At 35.7% G+C, this 16,047-nt stretch overlaps 1 protein-coding gene across 1 annotated transcript; it reads right to left on the reverse strand.

Annotated features, from left to right (window-relative positions):
- On the reverse strand, positions 1–15,547 carry LOC132557855 (P2X purinoceptor 4-like). The gene is made up of 11 exons (XM_060222383.1): positions 15,411–15,547; positions 11,653–11,809; positions 10,249–10,320; positions 8,817–8,898; positions 7,929–8,013; positions 7,109–7,195; positions 3,695–3,842; positions 2,934–3,064; positions 2,373–2,532; positions 1,155–1,256; positions 1–313 (listed from the first exon to the last, which is right to left on the reverse strand). Exons 1-11 carry the CDS (start codon positions 15,545–15,547, stop codon positions 182–184), a joined length of 1,293 nt encoding a protein of 430 aa, XP_060078366.1. The 3' UTR covers positions 1–181.
- Between the last annotated feature and the right edge of the window lie 500 nt (positions 15,548–16,047).

Genomic DNA, 16,047 nt, shown 5'->3' on the forward strand with positions numbered 1-16,047 from the left:
TGTATAAGAAATGACACCAAGTTCCAAAGCACTGTTAAAGCAATGACAATGTTGGAAATATCTTTATAAGGCGAGAAGAATATTCAATAATTGTCTATCAATGGAGACAGACACTGATGCCAGGACTTGTGGTGTAGAGGTATACAAGCATGGGTGACTCAAAAAGAACTGACCTTGACTTTCACAGTTCAAAATGAGAGTTTGTGTTGGTGATTGAATTAGGAGTCGGAGTAGTTGATTGAGACTGGTAGGTGTGATTAGTTGCAGCACTGATAGCCTCGTTAAGATCATTCACATGTTCTGTCTTCAAACCCTATAGGGGAACACACAGGACTCACCATCATACAGCTTCATCTACCAATACTGGGGCAAGTACTTGTCAATAATGATCTTCATAAATAAGGCTGAAACATGACGCTTAATATCTCTGTCAAGATGTGTGTTGAATGGAGAAAAAATTGTGATCTTATCTCTCACCAGACTGAGCATATCTTCACCACTTTCTACATTCAATAAAAGGAAAATTTCCTGATGATGAAAGAATATCAGCATCTAAGATGATGGATTCTAAAAACCTCTTCACTTCTTCAAAATTAAGCAACATTGATGTTAGTTATGGTGAAAAATATTATATTAACTAAAATGGCAGCTAATGAAAAGACAGAAAGGTTTGTTTTTTTCTGGATTCTGTGAAGAAGAAAAGGTACTAATTGAGACAGACATCTACAAAACAAATTGTAACTAGAGGCCCATGAGCTTTAACAGTCATCTGACTATGAAGACCTATGTATGAAAGAGGCCTAAAAAAAATTTCTCAACTACTCTACTGCTTACAGATAAGACAATGTTGGTTCATAAAAACATTATCTGCAAACTTCGTTCATATTCTTTAAGCATGCTACCACAAAAAGTGCAATTACTCCCGACCTATTGCTTGTGGAAGAAGAAATTTTAAGATCTAGTCTCACTTACTGGTATCCTGTAAACAAACTATATACAAAACAAACAAACAAAAATATATACGCTTTACCTGTATCTGCTTCTCAGGAACTCAGTAGGTCATAAATATCAATTTATTTTAAAACAACAAATCTTTTGTGAAACTATACTACCATAGTTTAACATAATCCTGATGATAAAGAACCTGGTATTACCTTATAGGCATCATCGCCTACAACATTAAGGTATTTCTTTTCACGGTACACATCCTTGGCCTTCAGTATATAGAGCACCACCACATCACACAGAATGGTCGCCTGAAATACAGTCAAGAACCTGTTAGTCCCAAAGCATACAACACTTTCATCTTTTTGTTAATATGTATGCATCCCCCCTTTTTTTGAGCTGATGGTCCATAATCCCCCTATAAAAATTCCATTGGATAGCTGATGTCACATGATGAACATCTATATTTCTACAATCAGCAGCACGATACATAGCAATATGGCACCTGTTATCAGCTGAAGATGACACTGTTTTGTTTTTGTCAACATTATTCATAAGGATGGTTCCTCAAGTTCTATATGTAAAATAAATTGAACTAAAGCAAGAGGTCCAATGGACCAGCATTGCTCATCTGGTATCTAAACCTACCACAGCCTGGAGACTGATACTGTTGACTAAAACCTACCACAGCCTGGAGACTGATACTGTTGACTAAAACCTACCACAGCCAGGAGACTGATGCTGTTGACTAAAACCTACCACAGTCAGGAGACTGATACTGCTGACTAAAACCTACCACAGTCAGGGGACTAATACTGTTGACTAAAATCTACCACAGCCAGGACACTGATACTGTTGACTAAAACCTACCACAGCCTGGAGACTGATACTGCTGACTAAAACCTACCACAGCCAGGAGACTGATACTGTTGACTAAAACCTACCACAGCCAGGCGACTGATACTGTTGACTAAAACCTACCACAATGAGGAGACTGATACTGTTGACTAAAAACTACCACAGCCTGGAATCTGATACTGTTGACTAAAACCTACCACAGCCTGGAGACTGATACTGTTGACTAAAACCTACCACAGCCAGGACACTGATACTGTTGACTAAAACCTACCACAGCCAGGACACTTATACTGTTGACTAAAACCTACCACAGCCTGGAGACTGATACTGCTGACTAAAACCTATCACAGCCTGGAGACTGATACTGTTGACTAAAACCTACCACAGCCTGGAGACTGATACTGTTGACTAAAACCTACCACAGTCAGAGAACTGATACTGTTGACTATAAACCTACCACAGCCAAGAGAATGATAGGGTAGATTAAAACCTACCACAGCCAGGAGATTGACACTGTTGACTAAAAACCTACCACAGCCAAGAGAATGATAGGGTAGATTAAAACCTACCACAGCCAGGAGGCCAAGGCCACTACCAATGTTGAGTAGGAGCGGAACAATGTTGAACTTTCCAGCCTGTCCTATTACTGTGATGATGTACTTGATACCGAATGCCTTGTACAGCGTTCTCACTTCAGTACCATTGATATCCCTGAAATACTTTCCAAACCTGTAAGTCAAAATAATTAGTAAAATTACCAGTTGTTGGAAGTTATCCTTAATGATCCCTAAAGACATATCTGGTAAGTAAAGGAACACAGGCATGTCTGATCAACAAATTCCTTCAAAAACGATCAATGCATTAGATAAAAAAAAGCTATCAATTTTAGTAAGACAGTTGTAAGAAAAACATTTTCTGTAAAAAAAAAAAAAAAAAAATGTTGCTAATTATTTATTTATATATCTATTTATATATTTATTTATTCATTAAATCATTTTTCTATATATGTATTCGGATTCTGAAATCTGTAAAATAAGACAAATTAGAATAAATAGTTTACAATTTGTTTCTCTGACACCACAGGGAGAGACCCACCTGATATGGTGTCTATGTGTGAAAACCCTGCTTACCTAAAGTTGAATCCCTTTGATATAGAGAAATCATTACTGTCAAGCCTCCTAAAGGTGTACTGTGGTACACATTCTTCTATAGACTTGTCAAGGTTACAGTCCCAGTCAATGACAATCTGCATCACTCCACCCTGTTGATAAATGGTAAATACAATAGATTTACCTACAGATATACATCGTCGAGAAATATCAGTTCCCTTCCTAACACACTGAGATACATATATTTATATTAAGTTGTACCAACAATATAGACATGTTAACTCTACCCACTAACATTTTTTTTATGTTAGAAATTATAGATATATATATATATATATATATATCATAAGTCATAAAAATATATATGATTAGTATATTTTTGACTGATGTGAAATTAAAACTACCTCATTATTGTATCTATATGCCACTGCAAAACTATATAGAACTACATTCTTGGTATGGCCAGCTGACCACTTTTAACATGACCATAGGTTTTCTGGAAAATCTGAGATAAAGATTCTTCAGTGTAAGCCTTTGGCCTGTGCTGGTGCTCAAAGTTGACCTTTGACCAAAACAATAAAATGTTATCAACTTTCCTAAGTTAATCTTTCACTTCAGCACAATATAATGGAACAGGAAAAGATTGCTCTACACTATGTATTAACAGATTCTGGTTCTTTCATATTTTTGGAAGTTTATACAAAGGGCTGACGGACAGAGGCTGTGCCACATTATACATAGCTCACAGTTAGTGAAAGGTTAAATTCTTGATGATAATTTACCGATACACTCATGGCTTTGTAATCTTCTCCAGCAAAACCAACAATATCGCCCAGTACGAAAATTGGGCAAAATTTTTTGACAGGATCAGATGGATTATAGCGACAATTCCGTAGTTCAGTGTCATTTTGAATGCCAAGAATGTTCCGTCTACAATACAAGAAGTAATAATACATGTGATCTCTTATTGTGAAAATTTGATCATTGTTTGGTTCCATATCTAATCATTCTTTGGTTAGATATCTCAGTGTAAACATTTCCTGGACATTATGACTTACATCAGAAGATCATAACAACAACATTATTTTTAAAACCTTGAAAAGATTTTATGCTAATGTTCAAAAAGTATTTACAGGAATTTTAGACTCACTTATTTAAGTGGATACAGTAAAATAATTAACTTTTGTGGAGAAATTATTTTCAATGGTTTCATTGTACACCAATATGTACACAAACTACTAAAATATATATAAGTAGATTCATTGGGTTATATTCATCCATGCAATCAAGTGTACACAAAGTAGCATTTATTTGCAAACCCATGAAAAGTTGACCCCCAAGAATAGAATTTTACAGCGTCTACCGACAAATATATTTTCTGGCATATTACATGAAATATTTATAAGACTGTAAACATTTAACACTTTTTTTTTTGTTATGTTTCAGAAAATTTGAGGGATTTACTCTAGTAACCAAACTACAAGCTGCTGTGATTCCAGATGAACTTGAAAAAGTAACATCTAAGAAACAGAGTAATGAACCTCACTTGTTTGTAATGTACGAACAGGTAATATAACATAACATCAATTTGTAACTTCACGTCCAGAAGATTTAAATCCAACCAAAGATGATAAGATATAAAGAACATATGATCTGTGCTGTAAGTTTAACGGCTAAAGCTGGAGAGGACTTCAAACGGTGGTGTAATGGTAATGCTTTTGTTACGGTTGACACGCATGAAAAGTCTTTATACTAACACAGAAACAGACTGAAACCTTTACCAAAAAGATTTCATCCAACAGAGACAGATGCTTGTTTGAATAGACATGGACAGAGGAAGTGGATTCTTTTTTGGAATAATTTGTAGCCATGATGAGAAAAATTGAAAATAATTTTTTAAATGTTGAGATTTCGTGCTAGTACAAATATATTTTCATGTAACAGAAGTCAATCATAACATCAGCTCACTTTCTTTGGCTGTACTATAACAAACACTAAAGTCATTAACAAATATTATGATAAATCATCTAATCAAGATCTTTGGTCAGTACTGCATGGTCTTGTCTGTCCTTGCATGGATCTATATAATAAAATATAGGTGACACTCAGGTAAGTTTGGGTGACACTCAGGTAAGTTTGGGAAAGTACAGAGGATATCTTATTACTAACTTTGTATCGTCAGGCAACATCCATTTTCAGCACAACAATATTACAATTGATCGAAATGAAATATTGTGATAGTAGTACCTCCAGTACTGAAGGACAAATAAAACATGAATATTCAGCATGCACAACTTACAAATATCTTGGTCAGATAACCACTACAATCTTGATTAGATGTTTCTCATTATAGTACCTCAACAGCAACACTAGAGTAATTGTTTCCACTTCCTTCTACAATGGTGCTTAGTTTAAATATAGGGCAGTCAGCTCGTGACGTTGACTCAAATGTACAGCTTTTGAGGTATGAAGAATCTGCATGCAGCGGCAAATTTTGTCTAATGCAGGAATAACATCACACAAATGAAAATAAAGACAACAGTATGCAGCAAATGAAAAGCAATCAGTATTAAAACGTGAAAAGACAAAAATGTAAAATGGCTTGTATCAATTAATTGTTTGTTTAACGGAGGCTCCATTTCAATGAGAGATGGTTGGCAGAACAATGAAATCATCACAATAACTGAGGTCTAATTTACAGAACACAGGAATATCTCAATATCATTCTCGGTCTTCAACATAATGTGGAAAATAAATTGAGACCTAGGCCCGAATTCATGAAACTATTCTCATGCTCAAGCATAGATTTTGTGCTGAAGCGAACTTTTTTATAATTCACATTAATCATATGAAATAATACAAATGTCAAATTTAAACCTTGAATATAACTTTGACTTGAAGTCTTTTCAAAATTGTTTGTAAATATTCAGCAAAATCAGCCTTATTTATTAATTTTCATTTAAACAAGACAGAAAGTTTGAGCACAAAATTCATGCTTAAGCATGAGAACAGTTTCATGAATAAGAGCCCTGATTTGTTGAGGAAAGCAATAATTCTATCTTTCATGTGATTTCTAAATTACAGATGGAATAATAAGTCAGTAGAAATCATTTAAACAAGCCCATCACAATTAATTTGTGAAATCAAGTTTCTTGTCATAATCATGTTTATACCATATCTCTGAGGACTGAAGTAATTAACTGATAAATTGATGTATAGACTGATGACAGAGGTGTATATATACATGTAAACCAAAACCTTTGATCAAAAGATTCATTTTTTAACATACACAGGTTTTAATGAATATCATGGTCTGTGTTTCCTTGTGCCAGTAATCAGGAGACTTTGTTTCCTTGCACAAGTCACTAGGTACACTGTTTCCTTGTAAAAATGACTCAAGTACTAAGTAACAGATGATCGATTGTCAGATTTCCAATGAGATCATAAATGGTCTCTTTCAGGAATGATGGAATTTTGCCCAAGCACCAAATAAAAAAAGTGGGAGGTATTTGAGTGATTACCCATGAAATGGGATTAAAAAATTCAAAATATCCATAGGGCCTGTGCTTCGAAACACTGACCCCTGTTGAACCCCTACAAAATTGATTAAAATTGAAATACTAATATTTTGACTTTTAAATGTCAAAGGGTCAAATAACATACAAAAAATTTAGGTGTCCTCAAACTGAAAGTACATGCTGCAGTTCTTTAAAAAATTGTCTTAGCTGAAAAATTGTCAATTTTGAAACTGTATGAGTTTTATTTATATTTTGCAATATTTTGATATATATTTACCAATATATTGTCAAACTGATCCTTGTTAATCAAACAGTATATCATTTAGTAATGGAAAAATTAAAATCTATCATACTCCTATGGTTACAATACTAAATGGGTCAAAGCACAGGCCCTATGGAGCTTTTGAACTTTTTAATCCTATTTCATGGGTAGTCACTAAATTTGCTACAAATACAATTTGCTTTTATTTAATTTGGTGTTGGGGCAACATTTCATTGCTCCTGAAATCCTTTTGTGTTCTTGGACTAGAGACTCAATCAGTCATATTTGAAAAAAACATTTATGTTATGGTATTATTTCATCCACTGATATTTTAATTGTATAAAGACATACCATACATAAGCTATATTTTGACAAAAACACACAAAAAGCTATAAATACAAATTTAATGCACATACCTTTTTTTTTTGTAGTATGGAAATTCAATGTTATTTTTGATGAAAACAGTAAAATCTTTAGACTGTAGTAGTACTGGACTCGTAGGTCTGTAAACCAGGAAATAATGACTTACAATATAGGAAATATGTTGGTACATATGTATATATTTTTTGTTACATTTTTTTTTATCATTTATTGAATAACTAGCCGATGAGTTTTTAAAAATGTTTAATACTGTACAATATATGTCAATTTGATTCTTGGTGACGGTTCAAATTTTGTCGTTTCACCAGAAGTTAAAAGCAAAAAGGATATACTTTAAACATAAGTCAGGAAATGGTTTACTATTTTTTTAAATCATTTTATTTCTCAAGGTATCTATTTTTAGGTATCTGCTTTTAGTAGCTTCATTCCGTCGTCAAAAACAGTAAAAATATGGCCTCTCAAAAATGACAACCTTTCCCATTGTTTTATTGTGTACCTAATCTATGTAAATGTCTGAATATAATCAAAGTTAACTACTTTCCAATTATTATTTAAGGAGTGACATTGTTTATAGTTATTGTTCGAAAGTTATCATAGACAGGCAAGTTTATTTTAAAACAAATTAATTTAATCATCAGAATATTTATAAATGTTGAAAATATTAATCTCCTTCATTGTACCATATGTAGCACATTGTACATGCATATTTAATGAGTTTAAATTCAGCTTAATATTAGAAAAAAAAATTATATCAGACAAGTATCTGATTATTAGTTGCTAGTTTTTTGCAATATGTTACAAAGTGAATGTTAAGGTTTACTTATTGTCAGTCACTTAATGTGTACAGTAACTTACGCATGCAAGCCTCCATTTTCAACAGGACACCACGCCCGCACTTCACATGTACTGGTTGTGGTATTACATAAACCAGTCAAAACACCTAACAAAAGAAAAATCGGTTCTCCTCAAAAACACAAATATTAACAAGTTCACCTCATTAACATAGCCAACAAACCTGACACTTTCTAAATAAAAAATTCTTTTAACTAAAAAACATCAGTCTGTAAGACACAAATTCTTCTGCTTCTAAACATATAAAGATGTAAATATATACCAGATAATGCTGATAAATGTGATGAAGTTGTCACATTTGACCCTTGACCCTTTAACCTTGACTGAGGGCCAGTTTAACATGAATAGGGATTAGTTGTAGAACTTAATGTTATGGTACTTAGGGATATATTAATTTTCAGAGAGGGTTTTTTTCAGATATTGATTGGAATGGGAGCTGACAGACATTGGTAACAGTTAATGTTAGGTGCCCTCTGCCTCAACAACAGGTACTGACAAGTAAATTAAGCATCATTACTATCAATAAACCAGGGAATACATATGAAATGGAAAATGAACCTGCATCCAGTCCATCTTAAGGTGTAGAGTTTAAACAACTTGTAATTGCCAATAAAATGTGGCATTGCATAAATATTACCCATCATAATTATGTTGATTGTGTTTCAAGAAGATCTCTTCTAAAAAAAAAAGTGCCACTGGCAGACATCTTGAAATTTAGATTATTCCCAAGATGAGGCATTCTCAAATAAGAATCATACTCCTACGTTGATTGACTTCAAAGGAGATCCCTTACGTGATTCCTGAGAAAGTAAATTGTGACTAAAAACTTGAGGTCTGTTCTGATTTACTGTATACAGTGATCAAGTCCACAGAAAGTCTTTTGCCACTTACCATTGCCTGCTGGTAATGACTTTCCAGCCATAGGGGCACAAGTAGCATCACTCGTACAATTAGCTCCTTGTACTGTTTTGTCCTGTAGATGAAAAAATGATTATATGTACATGAAATCTGTTATATTGCAACTATTTGTGAAACAAATCCATTGAAAACTTGACTAAAACTGTAACATGTGATAATTTCTATCTATATATGATTAACATATGATTTACATATGATTTCCATATGATTTACATATTCCCGTCCACGATTTGTAGTTGTACTCACTCTACTCTACAGGCTGCTTTCTTGTTTCTGATTTCTCATCTCACCACACACTGTTTCCAATTTGGAGTTACTTACTTCACAACACAAACCTTTCTCTAATTTATGTCACTCACCTCCGCACAAACACACACCATCTTGAAAGAGTCACTCACCTTATTCTGATTTAGAGTGACCTAAACACACGTACAATATCTCTAACTTGAGCAACTCACCACACATGTATTGTTTATGATTTGAGTTACTCACACCCCTTACTCATCTTGTCTCCAAATTGGAATCATTCATGTCACTACAAAAATACTGTCCTTGATTTGGAGTCACTTACCACACAATACACCTTGACTCTGATTCAGAGTCACTAACTTCATTCACAACCTGCCTATGTATTGGAGTCACCTCACCAAACACCTTGTCTCTGATGTGAATTCTCTCACCTTACCACACACAATCTGCCTATGATTTTGCGTCACTCACTTTATCACACACAATTTGCATATGATTTGGCATTGCTCACCTCACCACACACCTTGTCTCTGATGTGGATTCTCTCACCTTACCACACACCTTGTCTCTGATGTGGATTCACTCACCTTACCACACACCTTATCTCTGATATGGATTCTCTCACCTCACCACACACTTTGTCTCTGATGTGGATTCACTCACCTTACCACACACCTTGTCCCTGATGTGGATTCTCTCACCTTACCACACACCTTGTCTCTGATGTGGATTCTCTCACCTTACCACACACCTTGTCTCTGATGTGGATTCACTCACCTTCCACACCACTTTTCGCTGATGTGGATTCTCTCACCTTACTACATACCTTGTCTCTGATGTGGATTCACTCACCTTACCACACACCTTGTCTCTGATGTGGATTCACTCACCTTACCACACACCTTGTCCCTGATGTGGATTCTCTCACCTTACTACACACCTTGTCTCTGATGTGGATTCACTCACCTTACCACACACCTTGTCTCTGATGTGGATTCTCTCACCTTACCACACACCTTGTCTCTGATGTGGATTCACTCACCTTACCACACACCTTGTCCCTGATGTGGATTCTCTCACCTTACTACACACCTTGTCTCTGATGTGGATTCTCTCACCTTACCACGCAATCTGCTTATGATTCAGAATCACTTACCTCACCACATACACCTTGTCTCTGATTTGGCGTCACAATCAGATTGGTTATCACAAAGAAGGCATTATTCTCCTGTAAAAAAGAGGTTATTAATCCAGTGATAACAGTTACCATTACTGATGATACAATTTTGCATTAAAATGTTGCAAAATGATTTAATTTTCCAGAAAACAACAAAGTGATCTTTACCTTTCCAAAACCATTAATTTTTCTATCTTTTAAATTTGATGTGAAAAATTATTTCCATTTGAGAAAATAATTGAATATATTGAGAAACCTCTCACCTGGCTACTCTGCCCTCCCCCTGTTCCTACTTACTAATCAACAAATCTAAAGGTAGTGAGTTTCTTATATTACCTTCCCCAAGAGAAGTTTAGATATTTGACAAACACATAGATAGATTCTATACATGACAATGTCATTAATTTTCAAGGGGGATTTATTTTCATTGAATTTGGGGGTAACTGACATGGATTATACTCAATATATAGTCACACACATCCCATACTAACTTCAGCAAGAACAAAATCTACAAACATACCTTTATATGTATATACCTTATACTGGAGCAAGAACCACATAATCAGCCACATCCCATACTTACCTGGGCAGGAACCACATAATCAGCCACATCCCATACTTACCTGGGTAGGAACCACATCATCAGCCACATCCCATACTTGCCTGGGCAGGAACCATATAATCAGCCACATCCCATACTTACCTGGGCAGGAACCACTTTATCAGCCACATCCCATACTTGCCTGGGTAGGAACCACATCATCAGCCACATCCCATACTTGCCTGGGCAGGAACCACATAATCAGCCACATTCCATACTTACCTGGGCAAGAACCAAATAATCAGCCACATCCCATACTTGCCTGGGCAAGAACCACATAATCAGCCACATCCCATACTTGCCTGGGCAGGAACCACATCATCAGCCACATCCCATACTTGCCTGTGTAGGAACCACATCATCAGCCACATCCCATACTTGCCTGGGCAGGAACCACATAATCAGCCACATTCCATACTTGCCTGGGCAGGAACCACATAATCAGCCACATTCCATACTTACCTGGGCAAGAACCACATAATCAGCCACATCCCATACTTGCCTGGGCAAGAACCACATAATCAGCCACATCCCATACTTGCCTGGGTAGGAACCACATCATCAGCCACATCCCATACTTGCCTGGGCAGGAACCACTTAATCAGCCACATTCCATACTTACCTGGGCAGGAACCATATAATCAGCCACATCCCATACTTGCCTGGGCAGGAACCACATAATCAGCCACATTCCATACTTGCCTGGGCAGGAACCACATAATCAGCCACATCCCATACTTGCCTGGGCAGGAACCACATAATCAGCCACATCCCATACTTGCCTGGGCAGGAACCACATAATCAGCCACATCCCATAATGAACTTTCTAGGTTAGGTACTTCAGATCCATTCAGAAATGCTACTCCTTTCACTTTAGTTGTCACTGCACTCTGGATTGTATCAAACTTCTGGTAACCTTTTTTGAAGATAATGGCAAATCTGAAAAAAAAAATGAAATTCATATCATTCATTGCCAAAACCATTTTTTCAGTATACTTATCACACTTGCAGAGATTCAGCGTCTGAATGAGTTTATATTTCAGATGTCTGTGGGATATATCTTAAATATCTGTAGATATCTCTACTATCTATATTATGATTTCTTTCTTCTTTCATTTTTAAGTCTGTACATTACTATGATTACAGGAATGAAATGGAAAAGGAAGCATTTGAAACAGGGCAATTTTACAAGATCAGCCTAGAAAAGGAAATGGCTGATTATTACACATGTTGAAAGTTGAAGTATGTTACAAGTTTCTATAAACAACATAAGGCCAAGATCAGCAGGATTCTGTGAGATTGTATCTTTAGAAAATCAGGCCATATCAATGAAAATAGGAATGATTGGAAATAATGTATTTCAGTTAATGAAAGGAAATAATATTCATTTTGAAAAGCCTGTTAATGCATTCCAAAAATCTTTCAATGCAGTTTAACATTTGCTCTTCAACCATTTGAGCAAAAAGGAAATAGTAAGCCTAAAATTAACTATAAAGCTGTCATACATTTTCAATGCATACATTAGGACAAATTTTATCTATGGGTGAAAAATCACCTTGGGCAAATTTCCCCCCTTCATGCAGTATTTCAAAGCTGAAAGACCAATTATAGAAAGTTGTTGGATTTTCCTATTTCAGATGTGAACATATCTCCTGATCTTTCAAAATGAAGATATTTTTTTAAAGAATCGTCTGAGTATCAAATTCAGTTTTGGATCAGTAGATAACTCTTTACAACAAAGGAAGGACCCAGTGTATTAAGTAAATAAATCAGTTAGTATGAATTGATAATGTATCAGTACAGCTGTACCACAATCTCTGTGAGACGAGACTGTTGACCTTAAATAAGTGATGACTAACTCTGCTTAGATATGGGATCGGAACATAGTTGTTTCCACATTGTACATCATGATTATTACAAGTACATACATACCCATCTTCAATTGCTTATTGATAAAGAGTACTTGTCTGCTTTTAAATGTGACTTTTCTTGGAAATGGGGATATGGGGTCAAAACACTACACTAAAGCTTTAAAGAATGTCCATTCTACACTTCAGCGTGGAAAGGTACTGTTATACATCTTTTTCCAACAGTCATTTTTAGAATTCTCTAGAATATATTGTTCTGGTACTGAAGCTAGTAAAATGTTTTTCTTACTCCTTTCAGATTTTTGCTTTTTCTATCTATGACTCCATGGTGAATATTGAATTATCAAATTTTGATAGAGAAAGAGTTACATTTGAATTTGATAAGTCTCTATTCTTCTGTGATGAAGATATTCAGCTTAGCTTTAAAATATCTTGGCACACGGTAAAGTAAACCAGATATATATTATCTAGTAGGTTTGTCAAACAGTATTTAAATGGATCCTAGGCAGGTTAAATTAAATGTCAAACAAAAGCCATTTAGTACTAACACAGTGTGGAAGAATGTTACCCTAATATGAAACTAACCGATTCTTACAGAAAAAGTCTGAGAGAATATTACCCTCATATATCACCAGGGCTCTCACACCCCATTTTGGGACTGGGGCACAGGGCCCTTAGAATTGGGAAAAATAGTAGCGTTTTCCTTAGAATTCGAAAAACTTGGGGTCTAAATTGGGAAAAAAAGATACCATTTTGCATTGGGATCGGCCCCAAATCTGGCAGATCGAGAGCCCTGACCACTAACCACTTCCTACTTACAAAGTCTGAGAGAATGTTACCCTTATATACCACTAACCACTTACTACTGACACAGTCTGAGAGAATGTTACCCTTATATAACACTAACCACTTACTGCTGACACAGTCTGAGAGAATGTTACCTAATATAACACTAACCACTTACTACTGACACAGTCTGAGAGAATGTTACCTAATATACCACTAACAACTTACTACTGACACAGTCTGAGAGAATGTTACCTAATATACCACTAACCACTTACTACTGACACAGTCTGAGAGAATGTTACCCTTATATACCACTAACCACTTACTACTGACACAGTCTGAGAGAATGTTACCTAATATAACACTAACCACTTACTACTGACACAGTCTGAGAGAATGTTACCTAATATAACACTAACCACTTACTACTGACACAGTCTGAGAGAATGTTACCTAATATACCACTAACCACTTACTACTGACACAGTCTGAGAGAATGTTACCTAATATAACACTAACCACTTACTACTGACACAGTCTGAGAGAATGTTACCTAATATACCACTAACCACTTACTACTGACACAGTCTGAGAGAATGTTACCCTTATATAACACTAACCACTTACTACTGACACAGTCAGAGAGAATGTTACCCTTATATAACACTAACCACTCACTACTGACACAGTCTGAGAGAATGTTACCCTTATATAACACTAACCACTTACTACTGACACAGTCTGAGAGAATGTTACCTAATATAACACTAACCACTTACTACTGACACAGTCTGAGAGAATGTTACCTAATATACCACTAACCACTTACTACTGACACAGTCTGAGAGAATGTTACCTAATATAACACTAACCACTTACTACTGACACAGTCTGAGAGAATGTTACCTAATATACCACTAACCACTTACTACTGACACAGTCTGAGAGAATGTTACCCTTATATATCACTAACCACTTACTACTGACACAGTCTGAGAGAATGTTACCTAATATACCACTAACCATAACAACATTAATTACCCTAATAGCTCACTAACATGTTAACTGACACAGTCTGAGAGAATATATATACACTAACCACTTACTACTGACACAGTCTGAGAGAATGTTACACAAATACACCACAAGCCACTTTCTACTGACAAAGTCTGAGAGAATGTTACCCTAATATACCACTAGCCAATTCTTACTATAACACAATTTTGGACATTCATTGGAATATACTATGTAAAACACAAACCACTTCATACTGACACAGACTTTCTCTTTAGCTTGCACATTTTTGGACATTGATTTAGTAAATCGGATGTCTCGATGCTATGATCAACTCCAGGATTAGGACAAGGTGCAGTCCCAGGTCGAGGTCTCTGTAGTGTATAACAAATTAATTAAGCTCAACATGTTAAAGGCATATATATACCTACATAAAAATGTGACTACAACAGAAATATTCAACAGAAAGACAGGGACATACATTGGAATATACTAGTGTTATATCTCTTGTTGCAGGTTATTAGATGCCTTTACATTAGGTTATTTCATCTACATACCATAACGTAACATATGCATCTGGATATTCTCCATTTCAACATGATCACGTGTATATCGTTATTGTGACCAGGTGTCACTAGGTTAATCAACGAAAAAAAACCGCGCGCACACACACACACACACACACACACAATGTGCCGGCGTCTTCATAACACGTGCAGTGTGAGAGGCTTTCAATTTAAGCAAGTTTCTAAGAGTAAATTGAAGTCATTCATACGTCACTGAGATCTTGTCATAATCAGTCAGCGCCCAGGTGTCCGCTAGAGATAAAATAATAAAACAATGCGCCGTTACTTTCAGTTTCTTCTTACCCAATTATGTATCCTATAATGACCAGCTGTAGAAATCTGTTTATAACTCCAACTTTCTTGCTCTTGATGTGGACGATTTTAGGTGTATCATATTCGAAGAAAACACTTATGGCTGAGCGTACAACATTCGGCGCCATCCTTTTATCATTACATGAGACAAATTAACAAGGAGCGGTGTGGATCGTGTAAATATACTAGCGTCACATGACAGTCCTCATGCATAAATAGAGTTCATACCAAGGGAGATCACTCGAAGTTATTACCTATTTAAATCCATTAATTTTCCTCAAACCATTCTCGGAGAAATCCATACATAAACGCGTGAATTTCAAAGTATGTCACACATTTTCAATCACGATAAACGAAGGTAGTCTACTGGAGAAGTTTGTTCCATATTGCTGTTTTCGGTGGCCACTGGCACTGCTATGCCAGGCCCATAACAAGAACGACAACTCTGCGTAGAGACTGTTGGTTTGGCGGGAACGCTTCAAACAATAGAAAGTAAGTATTTATCTACAACCTTTCATCATTTATTGTCTATTAGGCGTGTTTCAATACTAATTTTGTGAATTTGAGATTGGAATACTTTAAAATGAATTTGTTCTACATGTTCGTCTCGGTGCTCTTTTCATTGATG

The sequence above is a fragment of the Ylistrum balloti genome, unplaced genomic scaffold (assembly GCF_031769215.1).
Source record: "Ylistrum balloti isolate Yb309-2 unplaced genomic scaffold, AGI_CSIRO_Ybal_v1 Utg370734, whole genome shotgun sequence".
NCBI lineage: Eukaryota > Metazoa > Mollusca > Bivalvia > Pectinida > Pectinidae > Ylistrum > Ylistrum balloti.

What these genes read in the sequence shown, in the direction of transcription:
- LOC132557855 (XM_060222383.1), bottom strand. Translation starts at nt 15,547, where the DNA reads ATGGCGCCGAATGTTGTACGCTCAGCCATAAGTGTTTTCTTCGAATAT. An exon ending in GCCTTGGCCTCCTGGCTGTG is followed by an intron (nt 1,257 to 2,372) that starts GTAGGTTTTAAT and finishes ACTGTATTTCAG; the next exon opens with GCGACCATTCTGTGTGATGT. An exon ending in TAGGCGATGATGCCTATAAG is followed by an intron (nt 314 to 1,154) that starts GTAATACCAGGT and finishes GTTCCCCTATAG; the next exon opens with GGTTTGAAGACAGAACATGT.